At 40.3% G+C, this 27,044-nt stretch overlaps 1 protein-coding gene across 1 annotated transcript; it reads right to left on the bottom strand.

Annotated features, from left to right (window-relative positions):
- Positions 1 to 71: 71 nt before the first annotated feature.
- Positions 72 to 27,038, bottom strand: LOC306946814 (kinesin-like protein KIF20B; the record flags this gene model as incomplete). Its single annotated transcript, XM_079535915.1, has 32 exons — positions 72 to 122; positions 1,218 to 1,360; positions 1,830 to 1,962; positions 2,714 to 2,794; positions 3,406 to 3,609; positions 4,619 to 4,744; positions 5,400 to 5,564; positions 6,530 to 6,706; positions 7,599 to 7,754; positions 8,605 to 8,744; positions 9,001 to 9,126; positions 9,620 to 9,680; positions 10,568 to 10,718; positions 11,158 to 12,361; positions 14,500 to 14,662; positions 15,401 to 15,520; positions 15,729 to 15,790; positions 16,295 to 16,562; positions 17,134 to 17,281; positions 17,813 to 17,952; positions 18,541 to 18,795; positions 19,657 to 19,819; positions 21,211 to 21,357; positions 21,821 to 21,892; positions 22,359 to 22,470; positions 22,805 to 23,002; positions 23,594 to 23,642; positions 24,517 to 24,701; positions 25,696 to 25,834; positions 26,029 to 26,145; positions 26,314 to 26,400; positions 26,883 to 27,038. 32 exons carry the CDS (start codon positions 27,036 to 27,038, stop codon positions 72 to 74), a joined length of 5,499 nt encoding a protein of 1,832 aa, XP_079392041.1.
- Positions 27,039 to 27,044: the final 6 nt, after the last annotated feature.

Below are 27,044 nucleotides of genomic sequence, written 5' to 3'. Positions count from 1 at the left end.
GAACTAAGTCCTGACTAAGTGGAACAAACATGCTTCTTCAAGGTTATTTAGTGTTTTTTGGATCGTAGTCGTCACTTGATGATTACATGGTCGCTTTCCTTCTTGTTCTGTTCCACAGAAACCTGAAGAAAATATTTCAAAAGTTACTCGTCTTTTTACACAAGACTGACAATGACCCATGCAAACCTATTTCTTCCCCTAAATGGATTTCAGAATGGCATTTGCTTATTATCTTTTAATCAGAATTCTATAGGATACAGAGATTCTGTAGGATACAGAAATCTATAGGATACGGAGATTGTTTTAATGCAGCTTAATCAGAAGGAACAAATAAGACACATGTACAAAATGCTGTTTATTTTAAAAAATACCCACTCCCAAAGAAATCCTGAAGGCAGCATTCACTTTAAAATGCTTATTTTCCAATGAGCATTCTAATGCACGTTTTGTGAAACATGGGGTGTTCAGAAAACATTTCTAGCCTAAATCCCTGTAGCTATGACTTGCCCAGCAATTCACTTCTCTGTTCAGTTCCATGCTCTCAGAAGTACAGCGAGAGAAAAAATTGTCTCATTTCCTTCGTGCTCTAACAAAACCCATTTTGGTTTCTGCCCCCCTCATCCATCAAATCAACAGAAAATTCAGTGGGATGTTACAGTGTGGGCAAATGAACACTATGTTGAACAGAAAAAGGACTCTAACATAATTAAAGGATGCGGCTCCAACAGAGCAAGAACTCTCAGCACCATAGCTGCTGGCAGAGTCACAAAATTGCTTTCTGAAATGGTGCATCAAGTCCTGGCACTTCAGATCCTTGACAAGTTGGCTTGGGCAGGATAACGCAGTTTCTGCATACCTAAAGAGCTGTTCAAGTTGTGCTTTAGAAAAGCATAGCTGCAGTAGAATAATCCCAACCCAACACACTGTAAGTAACTGTGATTCCAAATTGGAAGACGTCTCCATGATTGCTACATTCCCTACATAGGCTGCTGTAAGCCAGCAGCCAAATGCAGAGATCTTCAAAGAGAAAATAAAATAAAACTGCAGGAAGACCAACAAGAATGACTAGGTCGAACAAAGAAATAGCTCAGCACTTTCAACCTCCTCCTGCAAATAGATGAAATCTTCAAGTTTGTTGGACTCCTGAGTAGTTTATGTTGAGACAAGACTACAGAAATGCATTACATTGGACAGAATAGTAATGTGTAATCGCTCACCCAAGAAGCAGGTATATCTAGAGGGCAGGAAATGTCAGCTGAATACAGCTTCCTTTTGGATCTTTTTGGCTTCAACTCCTCCTTTCCAAGACTTTCTGGTTCAGGAGATTTTGGGGAGCTTACTGCTGCCATCAGCTTCTTGGCTAGAAGAAATTTGTTTTGATTCATAAAGTGACCAACTTACGGATTTCGTGAGTCTTTATATCAACAAATGCCAAAAGCTTCATTATAAACTTGGTTCATAAGTGATACATCAAGTTTAAATTAAAATATTCAGAAATTGCAATGGTCCATCAAGGGTATGAAAAACAAACATGACTCAGAAGTCGCTGGAAGTGAGGAACTTCGGCAGGAGCTAAACAACAGGCCTAACTTTTGTGCTGACAGAAGCACAAGGTGGAGTCAACTTCCTCTGCATACTTGCAGATTTTCATTCAAGTAGTAATGAATCTCGGAAGAGATGAACAAATGCATTTATTTCATAAGTTGAAGAGCAACGTAACATGGCAGACAAGTTCTCTAAGAATATATACATTCATAGCCTACAGCAGAAACAAGCCATTCTGCAGTGCCTACAGAAGGTGGAATAAATCTTACTTGTTCTACACCAACCTTTAGAGTGAATAATAGAAGGAGTACTTTGAAGAAAATCTCCAACTTTTTGTAGAGTTCCATCACTCCTGCTAGTCAATCTTCTACCGGAAGTACACACTCGCTTTCTTAGGAAGTACTCTTTTCCGGGTTTCTGTTTAACAGACACGTGAACAAGAAATAAGAGCATTGTTTAAGCTTTATTTTAGGTCAGTGTTATCTTAAGCCGACATTTTGAGCTTTGCTACTGACACCTCTGTTTATTATGCTAATGATATTACAACTGCAAGTAACGTAGACAATTTTATACCCTTTAGGGAGTTGTCAAAGTCTCAGCAATTCCAAGGCATAAGTTTCTTAACATTTGTTAAAGAAGCAGTAGTTTCTTTAAAAGTAAATCCCAAGCTGTGGAGATGTTTCTTACATAAGCTGCTCTAACTATAAGAAACATAAACAAACATACAAAACAGAAGACAACACATTGGGAAAAACCTACTCTTCACACTCTAACCATGCCAAGGATACTCCTAAGACATTAAAACATCTCTTTTTAATCATTCCCATGCATACAAATCACATGAATCTCAGCTTAATACAAGGGCTTCACTTACAGAAGCACATGATAATACGCTCAGGCTTCTCCTCCCAACTATTCAGTCTGCCATATCCTTTCCACCAAATCATTCCACACTACAGCCCAGCCATTGTACACTCTTGGGACAGACCGACTTGCTCTATGGTAAGCTTATGGGATTTAATAGGAGGAGGTCATAAGAGTTTAAGATTCCCATTCAGCTACACAAATAAGGATAAGACACTGCTGCATAAGAATGTTTACTCCCTTCAAATGGCCACACAATGACAGAAAGTCCCAAACTAGCTTCCAAACTAGAACAAAAACCAACCATTTTCTCGTCACTTGTAGAGGGTGAATTACAAGCCATGGCAGACTTTGCATTTTTCGAGTTCTCACTTATCACAAAATCCTGGGAAAATAAGACAAGTTTTAGCCACAACTCTTTTGGAAAGATTCGCTTTTCATTAGGTATATCACAAAAGCAAACACTTTCAACGCTATTGCATTCAGTAATAGGGAGGTATTTGCTAGTGGTAACAATTCCAATGTGAATCAAATACTAAATAAACATTCAAGTGCACAAATGGGTTGGTAGTATTATTAAGATATCAGTATTAGACATCCTGTGATGCGATGCCATCCCCATACAGAGTGGACTTTGTTCTCCCCAAGACTCGTAAGAAGCAAAACTGCATGTTGACAAGTCAGAGGAAACACTCAGATATTTCAGACAAAATAGAAAGCAAACGTATAAGAAGTCTGAAAAGCTGACTGATGTCTACAGATTTTCAAAGAAAATTCACAATGGAGTTGAGATAAAGTCTTTCCCTTCTCTTAAATCATTATCACCCAGCTTGGCTAGTAGTTTAGTTTCATTAAAGCTTGGACTCTCCACGCCAAGGTTCATCAATTAAATGCTTCAACTACTTTCCTGAGATAGAAGTAGCATTTTTTAAAGCTTAAACGAGGAACGGTAGAAAGGCATCAGATATTTCGTTTTCTGTTTGGTGTAGGTCATACCTCATCCATGTCATCACTTTTTCTCTTCTTTCTTGTCCTAGGCATTTTCACCCTTGCAGGTAACATGCTGTCGCGCTGCTTAATCTCCATCTTATCAGGTTGCAGAGTTGGCAGTTGGATCTCCACCTCTGGTTTTGGGAAACAACCAGTTTTTCCATTTTCTGTGGATGCTTCAGAAGAGTGGAGGTCAGTTTCCAAATGCTCCTGGTAGCACAGAGAAATTTTAAGTGCAAGTGTTAGGGAAGCCATGAGATCAAAAACTATCATGCATCTGGAGAAGGATATGCAAACCTGCAGTATCCCAGCTGTTAGCTTACAGAACACTTCTAACAGAAGAAGCAGTCTATTTCAGTTACAGCAGAGTTTAGCCCTTCTTTCCCAGAACCTGTTACAATTAAAATTATTGTTTCCAATCTAAGGTAACAGAAAAAGTTTTCCATGTTACATTGAGCCTGATGCTTTACAGCTCATTTTTCTCAAGGGCACAGACAACCATTCTCTTTCTACAATTAACTGACATGATCTTCTTCATCTCAACTCTGCTGCTGCAGAACTGGGCAGGAACAGAAGCTTTTGACGCAAGTGCCTTATTATCGTCCAGCTTAGTTTTAGGCAGTTTGCCCTTCCTCTTCTACACTAGAGTTGCAGAGATCCACCCAACCCTGTTTTTCTCGGCAGGAACAACAGAGTCAGAGCTGTGATCACGTGGACTCCTCCTTCTCTATGGCAGGAATTCAGCTAGTAGCTAGCATATCAAAAGCAAGTTCAGATGTTGAACAGAACATGGAAGACGGGCTGCTGGGGACATCAGGAAATGGCAGATGGCTGCTACTACTGCCATGAATACATAGAACTGCTACTTTACGAAAGCTGGCAAAGTTAGAAATCCTGCAGGGGAAGAAAACAAGTTCCATTTGCTGTGCCCATTTCAGTGGCTCTGTAAATTGCTTTCCAGGTGACTCATGTAATCATGAGCCACGTCATAAGCATCAACGAGAGGAAAGTTTTCAACTGCAAATAAGAGGAATTCATCACACAATGGTTTCAACAGCTTTTATTCCTACCAAAGGCTATGAAAACAGATGATCTGATCACCTTGAAAGGGATAAACAAAGCTTGAGAACTGTGTAGAGAACTCGAGACCTTTTCCTACTCATTCTTTATCAAGATCAGTACAACTACCACATTTTCAGATTTGAAGTCGCATACTAACCTCAGATTCATTTAATGAAGTGACACCGCTAGGACGTTGAGTTGATGCATAATTCCCTTTAGCTTCACGTCTTCCTGGAATACTTTCTTCATCTCCGTTTTTAGTTTTGCTTTCTTTTTTCACAGCCTGTAAACATTTAAAATCAGTGAAGATCAAGCTGTGCAGCACACCTCCAAAATACTTTGAGTTTTCTAAAGTTTCCAGTGTAGAATCTCAAGCTCAGACACCACATGAACAAGTAAGTTGACCTTCACAGCACAAATCTGTGAAGGTAGTAACATCCATTCATCGTGTGATCTTCAGATTCACCCTACTGGGTCTCTCCAACAGCCTCATTCAGTACTCTACCTCCAAAAGAGACCAAGTCAGATGTTACTTAGGGACAAAATCTGTAATGCTGGTCGTCTTGTCATCCATTCAGCCCGTACTCTCCGCACGCTCACAGCTGCTATGTTAGAATGCCAGAGACTAAACCTCTGCCTAATCTTTAGTGTCCACACATGGAAAAATTGAACACATGGAAAATTGAACGGAAAAGTTCCATTGCATATATACAGAGGTGGAGTTCCAGTAAATAAAATGCTTCTGAGAGGATGAGAGCACATGCCTGAGTGGAAGACAGAAAGAACCAACACTCATCACTGAATATGTCGTTAAAGGACTCTATGTTAAGAAAAGTGATTCTAACTCCTGGGAGATTTCCAGTATCTCTAGGAAAACAGCAGAACAAAAAGGGGGGAACAAGACTTTGAGTACATATTTTCTGTAAATATAATCATACCTTTTCATTTACAGAACGATCCATTCTACCTTGTCTTTCTTCAAGTAAAGGTACTTCTGACAAAGCCTGGGGGCTATTGTGGTTGATGCGTTGTTTTAATTCCTTTATAAAGTCATCTTTGTCAGCCAGTTCTTTTCTTAACTCTTCTATCACAGTTTCATTATCCTAATAAACACCGTAAAAATTGCTGAGTTGCAGGATTGGCAAAAGGAGCTAACACACACAAGCAGCACTGCAGTTACTTAGTAGCAACCGTTTCAGAATTGCAGGCTAAGACAGTAAGCTAATCAAGAACAATAACATTGCATGGTTCTGTATGGTCACTGCTACAAGTGCAGTAGTCACCTTATTGCCTGGGAAGATGTATTACAATATGTATTGAATTCTTTTCTTTTCTTCTACTCTTGTGCTTCAGCCTTTCTCTTAAGATACAAGAATAAAAAGGGTTTTTATTTGTTCACGAAGACCTCTGTACTGTGAGAATTGTCAGCCCTTGTAGGGGAAGTTTTGCTATGAGCGCGGCTCCCATCCCACAGAAGGAGATATCCAAGCATTCTCAAAAAAGCACAACTCAATTAGTCTTCTGTTTAGCTTCTGAAGTTCCATGCTACTGCTTAGATTGGCTGTCCTGATTTAAAGCTGGACAGTGAAATAAAAAAGGCAACTTCCAGAGATCATTCCCCCTCTGCCTTTGATGCTTCCCTGCATCTCTCTTCCCATCTCCTTCCGTCTTTTCATGCCATTGTAGATACTAGCTCAGAGAAAACAAAGAAAGTAAGAAACCTGAGACAGAACTACTATCTGACCAAGTATTGAGCCTAGCTTGGGACCAAGAAACGCTGTGAAGTATGGGAAAAAGTTACAGACGTCCAGACTAACCTTAGGATCAAAAGCATCAAACTGACGTCCGTTTATTTGAACTACTAAAAATTTTGAAACTCTAGCACTACCAGAAATGCTGTTTCTGAAGAACGGAAGTCAAATCTGGTGCTTTTTTGGTTAGCTGCACTGCACACGATGTCAATACGACAGTGTTTAAGAACAGAACTACACCCAAAATACAAAGAGCTGGCATAGCGTTTTGCAGAATTTATGGGTAGCCAATCAGGCAGGAAGAAAAGAGAGCTGACCTTGCTTGAATCCTTTAAGGCCGATCGTTTCAGTTCTGCTATTTCTCTCTCTCTTTGCACGGCATTAGCAGCCAACGTTTTGAGCTGCACTTCCAAAGCTTCTACTAACTGATCTCTCTCTTCACGCCACTTTTGAAGATTGCTGTCCTTTTCCTCCAGCTGGGCAACAAGTCTTGCCTAAACAAAGAAAAGATTATCGATGAACAGCACTAGCACACACGGAAGTGTTCTTACAGTTTGGTAGGTAGCACTGTTTTACAGTCTTAGTAAATGTACGATCTCTTCAAGATCCACGGGAGCTCTGGAACTATTGCACTACAAACTACAGAAGCAAAACCATGCTTCTATTAGACAATCTCTGTTACTCTCCTTGTGAAAAATTATCATTGGTATTATTTAAGAACCTCCACTTCGGTTTGCTCATTTAGTGATTACTAACAGTACCAGTCTCCTCACATCCTCTGTGCTGCTTGCAGGTCCAGAAAGTCAGGACTAACTACTTCCGGATGCAAAAAAGGTTTTGTGCACCATACAGATGTACATGTTTGAGAAGTTACATGACAACAGCTCAGTGAACAGCTCAAGCAACCACTTTGTTATCAGTCACTTCTTGGAAAGTGATAAGGGAGCAAAAAAAAGGGAGCAGATTGACCCAGCAGTTTTATTCAGTATCTGGAGAGAAGTTTGTGGGGTTCCTTTCGAAACTCCATTGCCTTTTTCTTCCTTCTAAAGGCTTAGAGGCCTTCTGTGTTCCAGAAAAGAAAACAAACAAATCCTACTGTTCAAAATGTTTTCTTAGACTCATTAAGCAGTAATTTATTTTTCAACTGTAATTTTCTTATTTAAGTCCCACATACGTTACATTTCATTACGTAGTTAGGAAAGCTTTGTCTTTTTGTGACCCTCCTATTCCTCCCTTTTCCAAATCAAGCAGTTCTCATACGAGCTTCATAAGAAAGCAAGGGGACTTGGACAAGCTACTCTTATGTGCCCATACTGTTAGTACTTGGCGTGAAGTTGTCCCCAGACTACAGACTCTGGATGACTCTGCCAAGACCTCGTCACTTACAATTTCTGCTTGTTGCTTTCCGTGCCGTTGTCGGTCCTCAGCAAACTTCTTCATTTCTCTGTTGCGAAGATTCTCAGCTTCTTTTACCTGATTCAGGAGTCCTTTTTTTTCCTTCAGCCACTTCTTTCTATCAGTTTGATACTTGGCCTCACCTGTCTATTTCAAAGGAATCAGAAATGAAAAACTAAGTGATTAAGGAATAAAAGTCTTAAAAGCCAGGACGTCATTAAATAGACTTGTTTCTACAAGATCATAGAAACATTAGCAGTTTTTACTACAGAATGTTCCCAGTGCATGTATTGCATACTCATCAGTTCTTTTCCATTTAATAATAATATTTTTCAGTATTTCTTATTCAGACTGGAGGGACTCCACAGAACAACTTTTTCTCTTTATAAATGTTCTCACAAGCATTACAGAACTTACACCGAAAGTCACTGCATGAAAAACTATTTTAACTTAAAAGTGTCTAATATTTTATGCTGCCTTGCAGGAGATGTAGATAACTTGCACCTCCTTTGGGGTTGAAAGACAAAGAAACGTAACACAATTTACGCTGTAGGAATAGTCCATGTGTACTCAAGAACGTCACTCCAATCCACAACAACTTTATCTCCTTTTCTATCGCAATCAACCTTACTGTCAGACACACTCACATATAGCATAGAGCATCTGAGAAACTACTTGAAAAAAAAGAAAAATTCTTTTAACCAAGGCCAATTAAAATTAGACCCTCAGCACAACAAAAAAAGGCTTCCTGGCGATAAAGTTAGGTGCTGATTTGGATAGCTTATACAAGTTGCCCAAGCAACTAATAGAAAAAAGGTTGGACAAATGTATGTTAAGTTATAATTTGCTTTCAGTTAATACTCCTAGCTGTACCTGGTCCTTATTGCACACTGCACTGCAGGTTGTACAGGAAGATTTTTCCATCAATGTAACAGTTTACTTTATCATGTTATAAGTAGTCTCCTAAGTTGAAGTTACAACTTTAAAGTGAAGTTACCTTCAGCTCTTTTTGCAGCTTTATTAATTCTGTATGGTTTTCATTCACGTTTGCCTCTTCCCTTTCCCTGTCCTTTTGCTGCCGGTCACTATTGCTCTGGTTCTGCAGTTCTCTGCATCTATGTTTCCACGTCTCCAGTTCTACTCAATACACAAAAAGAGGTTAGACACCTTATCGTTTCAAATGTGTATTTGAAACACCACATTAATGACTTTTTACTAAAGCCACTTAGGTTTTGCCTGCTGTAGAACAAAGAAATAACAGAAGCTTTTAACAAGTAGAAATTTGTTGTTCACTATGGAACATTAATGCCCAAACCAAATGAAAATGGAAGTGGCTATCACAATACATCTAAAGCACTTATGCATCACTGCTCCCTTTCCACTGAAAGATTACCTGAAGCTAACCTTTCCTTCTCTTCTAATTGAGCTTCAAGCACTTGATCTTGTTCAAGCTGAGTCTCTTGTTGTTCTTCTAATGTCGTCCTCATAACTCCAATTAGTTTTTCTCTTACATACAGATCTGGAGGTTTGAAAATTTACAGATGAACTCCCTACTAGTTCCCGTTATCCTCTCCCGAGGAGTTTTCAAGTCGAGGTTCCCCCATGACCAAAAGCTCTCTTGAAAGAAATAGAGCATCTCTATTGAAATATTCACATACAGATACAAACAGAGTTCTTAAGTGACTCTTACCAACTTGTTTTAGGTGAGAATTCTAGTGCTAGGGACAATCAGAATATGGAGTTTATTACATGAGAGAATGACTGTAGTTCAACTGCTCTAAGTTCATCCAGCCTACAGAATCTGTTATTGCAGAACTTGACATTTCAGAGGTTGAGTTTACTTCAGAAGGTCAACTAAAACAGCACATGAGCAGTAGACTTTTTAAAAAGCACAGCAAACCTATCATTTTAAAAATATAAAAGTGTAAGACCTACCAAAGCCATCAGCAATGTCACAACATTGACATGGATATTACACAGAGACATAGAGAGAGGGAAAAATAATGGCTGACCTTCACGTATTTTCTTATATTGACTGGAGACTTCTTCCAACTTTGCATTATTCAACAGCTCCTATATTTCACATTGAAAGAAAAGCATACACAGTAGAAACAAGCAGAATTTTTAAGACAGCCTACAATCAGTCATTTTTTCATAAAGTACAAATAAGCATTCTAGCTGATAAGAAGGGTTTGAGGTAAGACATTTCAATTAACATACAGAGATGTCACTCATCAGAATCAGGTTATATGCAGTTATTAAACATGTATTTACTATGCAGCTTATTGTATTTAAAGCAATCTGCCAGCGCTCTGCAATGACAAATTATTTGAACACCTTTCATGGTCTATCACTAATTTCAGTTGGCTACTTTCATTTTACCCCAATTTCTGTAAACTTTTTCCTGTTGCTTGGAAAACTTGCATCATTCATTAAAATAAAACAAAAATTCCAGTAAAATAGCTTGCAAGATATCTTCCTGCTTAATAATTAATCTTAACCAGTAACATCACTGAAGATGAGAATAAAGAAAAAAATACGTATGTCTTATACCAAAGAGCCTCTGGGAATCAGTCTATTTCTCGTCAGGTAAATACCATTTTTCTTCCCAGTTATCAGCACTTTTCACAGGAGTCAGGTTTGAGGTTTTGGAGTTGCCACAAATACCAGAGGCAAGGCTACTGTTACTACAAAGATCACCACAAGTCCCCCTCCAGAAGCCAATTAGCCATTCTTTTCACAAACATTATTCAAGACTACCAACAAAGTTTACTTTCCTCTGTTCGTTATCTTTATGAAACCATGTCTTGACTTCTGGTCTCCTCTACAGCTTCAACGGCAACATTCACTAAGCGTTGCTGCTTGCCCCACCAGCGTGACACATTTTTAAGCTTCGTAGGTAAGGTTTGAGCAAACAAGTTCTAACAACAGAAAGCCAAGCACAATCTTCTAGAAGAAACTTGACTACAAACCTCGCTTTGTATTTGCAGAATTTGTTTCTTGGCATCAAAAAGTTTGTCTTTTAAGTCTGCATACTCTTCTTCTTTCCTCTGCAAATCTTTTTTCAAATTCCGCACAAGGACAGAGCTCTCAGCAACAGCCTTTTTAAGCCTTATGTTAAAAATAAAGAGACAAAGAACATTTCTGTACGCATCTCATGGAAACAGCATTTGTGGCTTAATCCAGGCCCTGCCTGCTGGTTTCTACTTGTAAATAGAATCTTAGATCTATCTAGACCAGTGACAAGATTTAAACAATTACTTTCAAATTTCAGCTTGCCTCTCATAATCAGATTCTGAAGCTACAGATACTTCAGATTCTGTTCTGAGGGATGTACAACAAAACCACCAGAAATCCCCAAGTTATTCTTTGCTTCCTTGCACGCTCCTGTTTTCCCTCTGAACTCAAGTAGCATACCAAAGCATCCTAAAGTAGTAGCTTGGCTACTGATAAACATGCAAAAGCATTAAGTCAAAGGGATGTTCACAAGAACGAGTTTTAACTCTAGCTCGTTCTCAAAGGGCTGTAAGTTATCTCAGGAGTTACTTACGATTCTATAGTTTGCATTTTCTCCTTTTCACTCTTTTCCTTTTCCCAAAGAGAGTGTTTCATCCGCTCCAAGCTGTTTTTCAGCTGCACAACTTCTTCCATCAGATTTGCTTTTTCATTATTTAGCTCTTCAACCTTTGTGTCTTCATTAGCAGACTTCTCCTGCAGAGCTGCCATAACTGTTCCTAGATTTACAATAATGGATTCCTTTTCCTTAAGTAACTCTTCGAGTTTTGTCACGCTGCCTTCCTTTGCTCTGAAAGCTTCCAGGAGACATTCAAGCTCTCTTATTTTTACCTCACAGTTGGCAACTTCCTCCTCAAATTGTGCAATTACTCTGTGATCTTCCGCAGCCTTTTTTTCAAAGTCCCAGGTTTTCTTTTCTACTTGCTCTTGTAACTGATTCATAAGATCTTCTTTCTGACTATCTGGATTTGTAACCTCGCTTAGCTTCATGTCAAGTCGATTATTACAATTCTCAGCATCTTTCAGTCCCTTCCTTAGGCTTTCAACATCTTGAAGCAGTGCTTCGATCCGCTGACTTTTTTGTGAGGAAACATCAATAATACTTTTGCATGCTTCCCAAATCCTTTCAAGACCGTGGTCAAAGGAGCGGTCCTGTGCAAGATCTGACAGAGAAGAAGCCTGTGACTGAAGGCATGCAGAACTAATTTGAGATCTCTCTGGTTCATCTTCCTCAGAGCCTGAGGAATCCTCTACATTGACTAAGTCAGTATCGATAGCGTAGGACTCTAAGTGACGTTTGTATAAGTCACCTAATTTGGTCTGCACTGCTTTTACTTGTGACACTTTATCAATTATGTTTTGTTTGGCAACTTCTATGATGTTATTTAGTTGAACATTTTTTTCTTCTAGCCCCATATTTACAGATCTCTGTTCATCCAGCTCAGAAGCAATTTCCCGATACTCAGCTTGACACTGCCGAAGTTGTTCACAGAGGTCAGCAGCTGTTTCTTCAGAAAAAGAGAGCTTAGTACGCAGGCTTGTGACCTGCTTACTGAGACCTTCTTTTTTATTTTCTTCTCTCCTGCAATGCTCTTCAAGCACAGCTAAGTGACGTTCCAAGGTTTCCGTTCTTTCCCTCAGTGCTAGTACTTCCATATGGTACGCAGAGCACTTCTGCGTCACGTGTTCAATTCTCTTTTGCTCTAGAGTGCTCTTTTTCTTTCTCTCCTTCACAACAACTGGAAAAAAAACACCACACAAAGAAAAGGAATGCAGCTCACGTTGATGAAAATCAATACTAGGTAGTAGTTCACAATACCAAGTATCAACTACTAAATGAAAAACTGTCTTAACATGAAAGCCATACCCTCACATCTCGTGGTATTTGAAAGTACAAATGGAGTTAAAGCCCTCTGAACTCGTAATCACGTGCCTCAGACTTCTAGACATAGTTTGCAGCAAAAAGCTTTCAGTCCACAAGAACGCTTTTACCGTGGCACTACTCCAACCTTCCACTGCACACTAGTAGAACATGTGGTTAGTTTTAAGAAACATGGGAACGAAATAGATAATTCAGCTATATTGCTTCCACCTTCCCTGCTTCAGCAATCCCTAGAAAACAGCTAAGAATCCACCTACATCTAAGAGGTATTAGACAGTTCTCTGAGAAGTTTCATTTAAACTCCTGGTGCTCTTACTTTAAAAAGATAAAATCCGGGACAAGTTGATCACTTCAGTGTGGGTATCTGCTGTCTCCTTTTTTTCAGTTGGTCTCTGAACAACTTATGGGGATTCCTACTTCTGTCCACACCTACTATTTTTTTGCATAGAAAGCTTGCTCAGAAAAAGGTACACATTTGCAGACTCAAGTTTCCATAAACAGTGCATTAGCTTGGGGCTGGTTTTTCCTTAGCTAGTGAGCACTAACTAAAATTACATGCATTTTCTTCCTATCAGAAGTGACTCCTGCTGTACTTCTTCCTTGCTTTAGAATCCAGCTACGTCCATTAAGTAATATGCATACTTTGCTTCAGCATTTAAAAAATAAGTCAAGACTTAAATGACTAGGGATTGTGACAGCACAATATATCCCACAGAAATTTTGTAGAGTCCCGCTATTACTACAACCACAGAAAAGCAGAACTTTGTAGCATCCACACACAGCCAGCATTACACACAGATACACGTGGATTGCATGGAAACGGCCTCTTAACCATTCCAACAAGTTCCACAGACGGCCCCCAAGTGATTTAGAAGTCGTTCTGAAGCAACAGCAGTGGCATCTTCAGTCCCAAACCAGGTTTTGGGTTTAAATTGCTCCCAGCACCTCTAGCAAAGGCGAGTAAAATCCTCCGTTGGAAGACTTAGAAGTAATCTAAATGCTTTGTGCTGAAATGTACAAGCAAACACTAAAGCAAGAGAAGTAAGACTGCAAGAAGGTATGTGATGTTTAGTCTAGAAGCTCCTTATGCACCAAGTAAGGAAAAAGCATGATCCCAAAACGTGGGAAACGGGACCGAAAGCTCAGTGAATGGTGTAAATACCCTGAACTTCAAACCAAGATAACCTATCGTCTCTAATGAAATTTTGCTCACGCTACTAGGATAACTAAATTCTATAAGAGAATCAGCACAACACACCTGTGCTCATTGTTACATTGTGTATATTTAATACAGTTAAAGAAAATATATTAAACAGTAATTGGACACTTACAATACAAATTATAAAAAACAACATCCAACATGATTGAATAGTCAGTATTTCTTCACAGAAAACTCAAGGCTGACCTTGTGAGTATCAGTTATCCATTTTAATTCCTAGCTGGAAGAGTACTACCATTAACTTTTTAAATGAGAGCTTCAGTCATATGATTATAACAAGCCTACTACAACTGGAAGTACGACAAAGTCCACATCAGCTCTATTTCCCTTCCTCTGTCTCTGGTAATACGAATATGCGTGATACCATTCAGTGGTCACATTATTTGGCATAAATACTGGATCCTAAAGATGGCAGAGGGAAATCATCCAAGAGAAGCATTCTCATACAAACAAGGCATGGCTTTCCTCTCTTGCACATATTTCGCAAGAGAAAGGCAAGAAAGGAAGGGACTACAGCTAAGCCGTGGATGAGGAAAAAGCAGCAAAAAGGAAATAAATAGTGCAGAAAGCTTTTATTTTAAGCATTCAGAAATGAACAGCATAGGACCTTCTGCAAAAGGGATATTTACATTACAGTTACTTCTATTTACAGAATAACATGGGATTTTCTCCTCATACCATAAGGTTGCGCTTCACAACCTTTTGCTTCCATTCCAGAATAGGAATCAATTTGGTTTTTTGGAAGACCCCTGGCTCAGCGATGGAAGAAACTGTACCTTTCTTTGGAGGTGGCTCTTCCACAGGAGGCTTATCTTCAAAACAGCGCTTTCTGCCCACTTCCAACTCACTTTCCGCACGTCCCTTGAATTGGCTGCTTTTACTAGCTTTATTAGAGTTCTCATTTGCCAGCTTTGTTTTAAAAGTAGTTATAGTCTTTTCCTGTATTGATAGAAGACCAGTTACATTGAAGCTGAACAAAAGGACCACTTAACGCACAGTAATCTTCTGTAGGCAAATATTTTCACAAAACTACACAGCTGCAACGTTTATCCAGGGACCCTAAAGATGTCAGTTACAAATCCCAGCAACAGCAAGAACAGGTACACCTTCAGATAAGGACGAGCACAATACTCGGTGCAGTACACAAGGGAGAGCAAGAGCCTAGCAGGTTACAAAGCAAAAGACTTGCACACATTCCAGAGGAGTTTACCAGAGTGACAGAATTAACTATAAATGCTTTCAGAGCTACTTCAGGCTACCACACATCAAGGTAGAAAATGAAGAAAAGCCACCAGAAGTGGTATGCACACACACTTCTAGCCAAGCTACTCTTCACATACTCAGTAGCTTGCAGTACATTAGTCAGGAGAGCTCTATTAACTGCATAGAATGTAGAGGTATCCTGGCCATCCACTCATACTTCAAACTCCGCTCAATATACTCCTACTGCTGCTCTTCCTTTGATGTAGGAGCGTCAGGTAGCAGTTGGTGGAACACACTGATATTTTTCTTGCTTGCGTTAACAACAACTATCTTCAGATTAACCTGAATTGTTTACAATTTCAAACAGTAACAGCTTCGTACAGAAAATCACTTTTACAGAGGTGAATGCATTACAAGCATAGGGTTTGGGATGGGTTGTTTCGGTGTAAAGATAGTGAGATGGGCAAAACTCACATAGTCCTTCACTTTTTCTTCTAAATGAGATCTCAAGTCTTGTAGCTTTGTAATAATGGCATCTTTCTGCACCACGACGTCTGTTAGCACTTGAATCCTTTCGTTTTGCACATTCATTCTCTTGGAAACAAAATAAAAAAATAGTTCAGTCATCAGCTTCTAATGCAGTGTTAAGTAGCCGAATTGCACAATGCATTTTAAACGCAAGTTCAGTTTCGCTAAACTTGGTGAGAAAGCTACTCCTGGAGCCTACTGGAACAGCATTTTAAGCTACCACAACTTGGTTTTAAACAAATAATCCTACACAGGATTTTCGTGATAAAGTTACCTCGGTTGCTTCTTTCAGTTGCTCAACAGACTCATCCAATTGAATCACCTGCATTTCAAAGTCTGTAACACACAGAAAAACTGGCATTAATAAGTAGCCAATAGGTAGTTTACTCAGTAACCCCAGATGTTCCCAGACATTCTGATGTTGGAGTAGATTTGAAGAAATTAATTCATTTGCACGTGGCCTGCACTTATAGGAGTGTTTCAAAAGTTGTATTTGTTGGAATGAAAAGGTTGCATCAGCAAGAAGTAAAGAAGAGCAGGGATTACAGTACAACAGCAAAATCTACACAGGGACATTTAACCCCATACTTCTGAAAGCTTCAGCCTGCTAGCTGCAGCTTAAGCGGAAAAAACATGAAATAACCAAGAACCGTGCAATTGTTCAACCTGAACACATGCACAGAACAAACAATCACTTCATATTGCACACAGGCTTTGTATTATATACAGGCGATGGCTCCAAACGTAGAACATCTCCTCTACTTCCAGCTCAAATTGCTTATGTCTACTTCGGATTAGTGAACTATTTCTTTCTTCTACCCATGGCATCACACAACTCACCTTTGTTCTTCTGTCTCAGCTCTTCCTCAGTTTTAAGTAGTTTGGTGTTTTTCTCTGTCAGCTCTTCCTTGGCCTTCATGAGCTCAAAGCCAGCTTTTTCCAGCTGCTCCTCAAGCCGACCAATAGCTTCCTGTGGATCCTCTAGGGATGCAATGTAACTATGTGCTGCCACAGCTTGCTTTTTAATATCCATAACATCACGCTGCAGAGAATCAAGAATGCCCTCAAGATCAGCACAGGTGTCACGCACTGCGCTATGTTCTCCACCCTGGAACACAATTTCTTGTCAGTTACAGTTGGTGGATAGCTACCTACGCAATAGCTGTTACTTCTACAGATAGTTTGGATAGCCACTGTGAAGTCAACCACCTAAACAGTTTTTAATTCCAGCTTCAAAGCCCACCTTGCAAGTTCACATGCAACTTAACAGAGAGTTGTATTGGGGGGCGCGGGGAGTGGGAGATGTGAATTGGCAATCTAGCAACAGCTATTATATTTTATAGTATTTGACGACCCACTATCACACTCCTTTTTTATATTACCACAGATACAACTCCTGCAAATTTAACCTGTAAGCTAGGATTCCCTTTTTCCTCGAACACAGGGTCATTTTTCGTTTTCTGTTGCAGAAACACAAAGAAAAGCCGTCAAATTCCCAAAGCTGTCTGAAAGGCTCAGCAACCATTCGTACTAGATGAAGAATAGATGCATCTTGCTCATCATACAGCAACACAGCCTGCCTTTCCTTGTGACCAGCCTTTCAGCTCCCTAAGACGTGCCCATACCACTTAACTGGTAAAAAGGAAAGTATTTAAGAAAAAGCAAGAACGAAAAAATACCAGGGGTTCAGCTTGTTCGCTGCGAGGCAGATTCTTTAGTTTCTCTTCGCCTGGGTTGTCAGCATAGCCACTTACAAGTTCCTTCAAAATTTCAAGGCGCTTTTCAGAATTTTCTTCAAGCCGTTCTCGTTCCTGGGAAAGGCATTCTCTGTAGAACAAAAGACAGAACATACGTCAGCTAAAAGCCAACCCATCTCAACCGCTACGTTATTAGCGCAGTTTCTTGAAAACAAAGATGTTTCTCTATTTCGGCACCACAGAATAATACACAGAATATTACTGCTACACTGACAAAGAAATGTATTTCCCCACTCCCCAAGACCTGATGGAGGTGAGGGAGAGCAGCAGCAGGTGACAACAGATGCAAATGTTTACTAGAAGACTTCTTCCTGAGCTCCTCAAGCCAGAAAAATTCTGTTTGCCACTAAGAGAGCAGTCAGTAAAGATACCCTCCTCTCCTCAGCCTCCAAATCAAAGCCTTTCCTGCGCTGTATTTCTCCTAAATTCCACCGTCCAGGTAGACATTGATTTCTTACCAGAGACCAAGTAAGAGTAAAAGAGCAAGTCCAGCAGAATAATAGACTATTCTTTCATCCAATCCAACTCTCAGCAACACGGGAATACACCCTCACCTTTCCTTTTCAACCAATAACTTTAAGAGCGTTTAAAGCTAACTTACTTGAACTCTGTTTCCTGCTGAGCAACATATCGGGTAAATTTTTGGGCCACTTCATCACAAATTTTCAGTTCCAGCAGTAACTTGTCCTTCTTCTCAGCAATAAGTTGGTTCCTCAAGTCTTCCACAAGACTCAGCAGTGCCTAGGATAACAGCACTATTAAGTTTTTCATCAAGCAATGGTTTCGCTAGAACTGAGTTTTCTCCCTTCACTCTATTTGAAAATGACCTCCCACTTCTTTTATTAACTTATTCATAAACAGAAGCCTTCACATTTGGTCCTAGCTCAATAACTTACAGGCTTGCTCAGATAAGTCATTTGCCAAGAAATCTAAAGCAGATAATTCATATAGAATTCAGCTGTTACTTTGCAGATGCCCTTTTTTGGGGGGGGGTTGGGGAGGGGTGGGAACAGTCTGCCCAGAGAGATTATGGGTACCCCCTCCCAGAGGTGTTCAAGGCCAGATTGGATGGAGCCCTGGGCAGCCTACTCTAGTACTGAATGGGGAGGTTGGTGGCCCTGCATGCGGCAGGGGGGTTGGAGATCCATGATCCTTGAGGTCCCTTCCAACCCTGGCCATTCTGTGATTCTGAGATTCCACTTAGTTCTTAACATTGAATTTAGGGACAGAAAGGGTGCTCAGAACGAAGAGGAGGGAGATGGAAGAAAAGAAGGATGTTGTTACAAGCCTCAGGGATGCACTAATTCTTAAAGCAGTCTGGGCACTTACTGAATATTCTTCTTTCCCTATCAGGACGTTATTTTCTTCGTATTTCAGCACTGTTTCTTCTCCTGACTTCTTATGTTCTTGCTCCATCTCATAGTCATCATCTTCCACTCCATCTTCTAGGGTCCAGTCCCACAGAAATCCAGTGCTTCTCCTTGGGACGGTCATTTTAGAGCAACAGGGCATTGATGACCCACTGGCTGAGTTCTGGCCAAATGACTCATCACGAGGAGGAACAGATGCATCCGTTACTATGACCTGCCCAGGAAATAAAAGAACAAAGCCATCAGTATTCCTTCAACCTTGACTAGTACTTCCAAGAGGGACCTGCTGTCATTTCCTCTCCGGAGCTTACTACTCCCTTGGCCTATAGCCTTTGTTTGGTCACTACTTCAACCAGTTTTCAAGAAAGTAGAAAGGAATTACTGCAGACTCCAATCCTCCCCTTAGTCTCAAGACTATCACTAGCCAAACAACGTGCAAGAACTGCCACTTCACGAAGCCACAGGTTTCTGCTTTTGCTTTCAGTTTCCAGTTGCACTCAGTGCAACTGGACATCATCTTTTCAGGTCTTTGTCTTGCACAACCACATCACCCTCGTAGGCTGCTCCTTCGACTTTCCCACTTAACCTCCTTAGATACGGCCACAATCCGAGGGCACACATCCACCAGTCACTCTTCAGACAACAAACTGCCAACGCTTCAAACACTTCCATCAAGCCTGCAGCACTGATCGGACAGTTTAACTTCCTCAGCCTTATATCATGACTCTCATTCCTACCCATTCTGACTAACCTCCGCTTCCCCACTGAAGCCTCTTACGGCCATAACACAGCCTTTCAAACTCTTTGCTGCTCCATTTATATTGTCAGGGCTTGACCTGAACAAGAGTCAAAATTACAACACGTATGGGCTAGCTGGATTGGCTTTCCTGGGTGGGATCATATTTTGGGAAGAGAGAAAAATTAAGTAAATAGTGGAGAATTTCCTCCCGATATGACAAGTTGCTTCTTGTTAGGCTGAAAACCTTTTAGGAATAAGATTCTCAGAAGAGAAGGGCTTCCGCCCTCACACCCCAAAGAAACACAACAACCCCAGGAGAGACTACAGCACACTCACTTTTTGTGCAAGAGCTGAGAACCTCAGCACGTTGAACGTTTCATCATAGGCTGAAGCACTCTGGCTGATGTTTACTAACATGTGTATCTTCCCTTTTCCACTGAAGAATCCCTGAAGAAAGTGCGTCAACTTACTCTCCCGAAACGGTATGTGCTGCTGCACCCTTTGGAGACAAAAACCACAGCAAAGCCCATTACCACAAGTTAACAACTTCAGTTCAGTGTACGAGCTATCCAAGCGGAAGACAGCACATTAATAGCGGCAGAACTCCTTACATCATTTTGGGTTGTGGGCTGTTTTTAATGCTATCGCTTTTTGCTAGTCTGCAGACAGGCTGTGTGGTTGTTCCAGCTACTACGCAGCCTTTATCTTCTTGGACATCGCACAAGAATATTTAAAACAAAAAGTACGTCCAACATTTAGCCTATGTTAGGTCACACGGCCTCACATTACCTTCAATTCTCTCTCTCCTTTCTCTTTCCCTTACCATCTTTGCAAAAACGGCCTATCTACTTCTCAGAAAACAGTTTCTACTTGTACGAAAACCTCACCTCCCTGGTGAGGTTGCCCACTGCACTCTTGACAGCTACTGAATTCTGCAAATAGTGCAAGAAAGCTTCAGATAGTTACACTGCTGTCACAACACACACACGACCCATAAGCAGCTCTACTGCAGGAGTGCTAAACAAGAGTCGTGTTAAGAAAATGACTATCAAAGTCATCTATCAATATGATAAGTGATTAAGCTTCAGTACATTTCTTCTGAATTGTTCAGATGTCAAGTGATCAGGACCAGAACATAAAACAGTTCTGAACACATCACAGCTCTTCAAGAAGCTGCTAACTTTAACGGCACCCTTCTTACCTAGAAAGGAAGGACCGACGAGAGACTAAACCTCTAGCTAGGCCTATTTTCATCTTCTTTAAAGCACAACAGAATTTGAGTAGGCTACCAGGCAGAGTGTTAGCAAATAAGAGAATTTCTTCAAGCACACAATGGCATTTCCCAAGCACAGAGCACACTTAATCTGTGTGGGAGAAAGACATCTTCAAATGAGAATCTACAGAGAAAGCTGCTCCTGAGCGGTTGCATCCAGCTGTGACTGTAAATAAATACTACATCCTTTTAAAATACAGAAAGTTCTGCCTGCACTCACTTAGAGCCCAACTGCAGGCAAAAATAGCAGGTAGGCTTCTCTTCTGTCTGCATTATTGTAGAGAAAATAGTGAAGAGAAACTGTCTATCTTATCCCAGGATTTCTTTGAGAAGGCAAGGCCAGAAGAAACAATGTTAAGTTGCTTAAGTCCACGATAACACGTTCAAAGATTCAGAACTCAAAGGTTTACTTAAAAAAATCAAAAGTAAAAAATAAACAAAGACGGCAAGTTTATAGACCACTTTGTTAGATCAACAAGGCTTCACACAACTGCAGAAGTCTACGTGTACTTTTCACTCATGCCTTAGCTTTGTACTCTGCATTTTAGACAATAGCTTAAACGTTGCACGCAATACCTGAAATCCACACCTGGTTTCCAGTTTGTACAAGGACTTACTTTGACTGCTGACTGATCCTGAGTGCACTGATACACTTGCTTAGAGTCAGGAGAGACGTATTGATATTTCCACTCTCTTTCAGCCTATCACCTTCGTTGCGCGTCTTGGTATACCTTTCTGAACCAGCAAGATCACACAGGGATAACCTGAAGGCAGATAAGGAAAATTAAGTTTTCTTGCCTCGGAACGTGCCCTGATTATTTTCATTTCTAACACAACCACTCCTCCCAACGGAAGAATTTCTTGAACCCTCCCATGCTTTTTAATGTTGCTTTCCTAGCGAAGCTGCACGCTACTTCCTGCCAAACGCTTCTTCAACAAAGCTTCCATTTTTCTGCCATGCGCTTCTTTCTGAGGACTTAACGTTAGTTCAGAAGTCGAGTGGAGCAGGATAGAGGAACATTGTGCTGAACAGGGGGCACAAGATGCAGAACAGCACTGCAACTGGATGGTTTAGTACCGTATGACGATAGGAAATGGGGAACCACCGCTCATACACGAGGCTCCATCAGGGAACACTGAGTACGTAGCCTAGTATCAATACACCAACACTGAAAACAACTGACAATTTCACCCCAAAAGAAGAAGGGACCTTTGCTCTGAACTTACTCATTGACTCGTGTCACTCGTGGCATTTCAAGGTCTTCAATTTTTAGTAACTTGATGGTAAATATACTGTGGCTAAAAGGAGAAATTTAAAACCAGTAAGGAGAAATGAAGAAAGGACAGAAATACATGTATTTTTACAAATCTACAACATCTAGTCAAAACGCTGCTGGATCTACTTGAGATTCAACTAACTTCATAATTCTACTGGATGCAGTGAGCCTTTTAAAGAGACTTTTTTCTCGGCTTTTTTTGCTTTTCTTCCCTCCCCCAAAACACCAGTACTTAGACAGAAGAAGGCTTAGTTATTCTGCTGAGAGTTTTTGATAAAACAATTGGCTTTTGTACACGCTTATCTGCTTGAAGGACTAATCCATCTTGTTTCAAGCACTAGAATCACATGCAGTTACAGGATATCTAATGGAACACTCGATATCAAGCCTCTTTAAAGCCTTCTGCCCTACAAAAGCCACAGGCAGTATTTTCACTTATCCCTCTTCCCCACACCATCTTATACCCAACCTCAGACAAAGTCTCCCACCTTCGGCTGGAGCAAGCATTCAGCTTTGGGCTTGCAAAACTCCGGTGTTTCTGTCCCAGTTCAAAAAGTTTAAAAGCTTCTTCACAATCAGAGACCTGAACCCACTGCAGACCTTTCAGAAGAAGGAAAAGTGACTTTGGGAGCTTCATTAGCAAAATGAAAAGTGAACAAGAAATGAGGTATACAAACAAAGAATAATACACTTAGTCAACACAAGAAAATACTGTATTAAGTCTGCTTCAGACACACGATAAGCTGATGAGAGATAAGACTAAGGTTCTTCCTCCCATGGAAAAGGGCAAGACACAGTATGCCTCTGCATTCAAGCAGACATTTCTAGAGCTAAACTGAACACATTTAAGAGTTTTCTATCTCAGAAGAAACATTATTACAGAAATAGCACTTTTCCATGACAAGCTTGGTGATTTGCAAAGCACTCCAGTTACCTTTCACGTAAGAATATCCCTTGTTGTCTGGAGCAAGGCCAAGTGTCTTTTTTTTCCTGTCATCTGACATAGGAGCCAGTAAATCATAAAAACATTCATTGTAAATCTCAAAAAATGAAACCCAAACAGAGAACTTTGAGAAATTATCTAGAGATAATCTGCTAGATTGTTCTGATCCTTTTGAGAGATTTCCTACACCTGCAAAGTAGAAAATATTACAAGTCAATCTAGAGACAGCAAAACTAATTGCATTTAAAAATAAGTAACGACTAAGATTACAGCAGCCTTGTTAATTAAAGAAAACTCTTCCCAGGCAAAAACCACGGACATCCCCCTCCTCCCATACACACACAGAGCATCTGGAAGTCATATGCTTGCCCTACACCTTTGCAAAGACACATCCACTTGAGAGCTTGCTTTTTCACTTCCAAAACCTAATCTAACGCGTCTAGTTGGGTTAGAAATATTCTGAACTCTTCAAAGGCTTTTTAATGTAGTTCTTGAATGCCCTAAAAGCCTGTCAGAATATCACTAGGAATCTTATCACAAGCCATACTCTTTCTCTTCGTTTTATACTTACACCTCGTGCTTAACACCAGGTTATGCTAGACGTCCAAGTAGTCTCCTAACCACTTCATCCCTTCTGTTTTCTGCCCAGATGTCCTGCCCATTATTCCAATCCATCGCAAATAAAAGCCAAATAATCCTTTTATTATTAACATTAGCCAAGAGTCCGTTCTTGACCTTAGCAGTTAGAAAAGCTTCTGTATTGTTTAATACAAAACATACCCTTAGAATCAGCCGGTGCTTTGCCGTTAGTGCTATTGCGATGCTCTACCTGCAAAAGAAAAGAGAGACTTCTGGATTTATTACTGAAGCACAGCACCAACACACCACCTGTGTTTTTGTGGTTGTTTTTTTTCTTTTTTTTAAAATACAGCTATATGGCCCTCCCAGAAAGCAGTACAGCATAGTTTCAATATGCCAACACCAAAAATCCTGGCAGTACGTTACGATTGGTTCAGTGCACTCATACACTCCTGCTTTCAGTCTTGTTTTTACCTTACTACTCATTCCTGACAATTCCTCTACTATAACATACTACAGCTCGCCGATACAGGGGGAAAAAAGAAAAATTGGAGGAGAATCCCAAACTGGAAAGAAAAATGCTTGCACCTAGTCAGTTTATCAGGTCAAGTGTTCTACCTACAGACATGGCTCTTGAAACCAGAGGAGGCACCTCTAGCACATGATCACATCTCATCCTACTCCATTAGAGAGTTAAGATCAGCATACAGCCGTTCACTGCATTTTCTTTCCACATCCTCACTAAACCTGGAACAGAGCTTTGGTTCATGCACATGTAGAAGACAGGTGTTGTTTCCCCCCGCCATACTTACAGATCATTGCAGCCAGACTTAACACGTGCCTGGGCTCTCAAAGTTATTCAGAAAGAATCTGACTGCCACCTGCCTTTGACGCACACTTAACTAACTCCTCAATAAGATCAATCTAACTCCACAACTGAAATACCCCACTATGGTGTGGCATGCCACTAAGAAGATGCTTCATTCTTTGTCGACAGGAACAGAAAGATGAATAAACAACTGCGTGAGAACACACAAGCCTCTTTCATCACACAATGCACAGGATCACACTGAGCTCTCTCAAGACGCATGTACTCATCGTTTCTTTATGAAGTGGTCTCCTACCTCTTTTGTCAGACGAAGCAAGGAATTTTTAAGAGCAGTTTCTTCTCTCACTTGGTCTTTAGTCAGTTTTATGTAATCTCGCCACCGAATAGGTTTCAGATCCATTTTGGTGTATAGCCTTCCTCCAATAGTTTTAAACAACATATCCATCGTCCTTGGCAAAATACCAACATCATCTTCTGTCCCTGTAAGCAAAAGAAAGGCCCCAGTAATTATCATGAGCAACGTACAAAGTAAACGAAGACGAAGATAGCGGATTTGAATCTCAAGGCACACACAAAAAATTAGAGGCCAGTTACAGTCTGAAGCAGCGTTTGCAGTGTTACTAGTGAAACACAACCCATTCCTTAGACATTACAGGGCATCACTTGAAAGCAGCCAAGATATACTGCATCAGCTTAGCCATAAGAGAAGGGGGAAAAGAAAACGCAGCAAAATCCCACATTCAACAAATATGCAAGTTTTCAACTGTTTTCCAGGCTTCCTCCCCTCTCTGAAATAATCCTGACATACAACCAGAGAGATGTCTCTGTAACACCACTGTATTCATCCCACCAACCTTAGTAACCAGTACCTGGGAGCCTTGTAACTATTGCTCAAGGAACTCAACTTCTTTCCCCACTGCCTTTTCTTAGAGCTCAAAAAAGACAAGCTTCTATGACGTTGTTATTACTAAACCCAGAAACTTGAAAAAAGATGGAAATAGCCTGCTCAAATGTTTCAAAATGTTTAATCTCTGCCTACGATAAATCCAACAAACTCAGACATACTTTCTTCAAATAAAAAACAGCATCTAAGATGCATAATGTCATTGTAGGAACCAAAACCAAAGTTGCTGATTTGCACCCTTCTCACAGACTGATCGTTCGATTTCACAGCTTTCTCTTCGCCCTGAGATTTGGAGTACTTGGACATGGAAGTCATGCACATCTCTCTGAAATTCCTGCTGGCTTACAAAGGACTACCACTGCACGTATACGCAAATTCGGGTAGTGACTACAGTTGTCACTTTAGTAATATATGTCATGGAAGAAGACTTTTCAAGGCTGCTAATATTCAATAGAAGGCAATGTACAAAGCCTGCTGAGTCACTAGGTAAGAAGTCAGAACATCTCTCTCTTCTAGAAGTAAATCCTGCTTCAAGAAACTAATTCAAGGAAAAAACTTTTCTACTCTTACCTTGGAATGTGTAGGTTTTCCCAGCATTTCTAACGCCATACGTAAAAACAAGGCGATTACATCCTTCTAGGAAGTCTAGCACTGGCTGCTTCACTGCACCTTCAAAGAATTCTTCTTGAGTTGCTTCAGGTCCAAACACCTGAACGTTACCAAGAAGCTGGTTAATCTCTTTAGCTTGTTTAAGCAGTCCTTACATACTTGTAGGAGTCAGATACACGCTTATAATCATACAGGGAATTCTTAAGAGAAACTTGTTGGTTCTATCTTAAGTAACAGAAGACAAGCAACATCTTCCACAAATAACTTAGAGGCATTTAAAGAAAATTCATTTACTCGTGAAAAGGTGAATTTCTGTATCGCCTGTCCTGCAGTTTTCTCAGTCGGTCGACTCCAGGAGCTCTTAGGGGGTTTCAGTATAACGCTTGTTGAGTCCTCAAGTGAAACACACCCCTATTAAAAGGAAGCACAAGTAATGCAGGCATCAAAAGTGTTTTAAAAGATCATCATAAGGGGAAAAGTAAACAAGTATACATTAAGGGTTGTTTGTTTTCTTTTGTTTGGTAGCTTGGGTTTTTTTTGTTGTTTGTTTTTAGTGTTAAGATTAAGTAAATGTCGTACCTGAGATCCATTTGCTCTTTCCAGTGCTGTAAAGGGCTTAATGCGCAGGCAAACTTGTATGTGTCCCCTAGGCTCCAAACTAGACCTCTAAAATTGAAAGAGCTGGAAGTTACAAATCTGACTAGATCCTCTCTTTGATGATTAGCACATTTAGACAGCATTCTTTTCATCAGCCTGTTGTAACAGACTCATTTGATGACACGGGAAGCACGAATATTTCACTCTGTTTTCACAAGTGCTTTGGCCCCTGCTAAACTTCCTTGTGAGAGCCTAGAGTTTCAAAACAAATAATACTGCAGTACACTCATGTTCTGCATTCAGGCCAACTATAAGCACAAGTCTTCCATCACTCTGCTTCTCTGAAGTGACGTCAGCTTCACCCACTGAGACTGGTGCACCCCATAAGGTATCAAAGCAACACCACACATCTTGGTCTAGCCTACGCACAGTCTAAAGGCACAGAAGAGATGACTGTCATCTCCTCTTTAAGATGCTAATTCTTCTTACCAAGAAAAGAATGGAGCTTCTTTTACAAGATCCAATTAATTTTAATATTGAAGCTTTCTTACCCGGCTCATGTCTGAGCTTGAAGAAACCAAACTAAACTCATCAGAGAGATTTGTTTTTATGTCTTCCACATTTACCAGTCCTGTTCTTTCTGGAAGCTCTATGCCAGCTACATAGGATGGTCTCAAAATTTTATCTTCTTCTGAATTAGTTTCCATTCTGCA

This window comes from Tetrao urogallus (assembly GCF_951394365.1).
Source record: "Tetrao urogallus genome assembly, chromosome: 5".
In the NCBI taxonomy this organism is placed as follows: domain Eukaryota; kingdom Metazoa; phylum Chordata; class Aves; order Galliformes; family Phasianidae; genus Tetrao; species Tetrao urogallus.
This window is presented reverse-complemented; position numbering and strand designations above follow the sequence as displayed.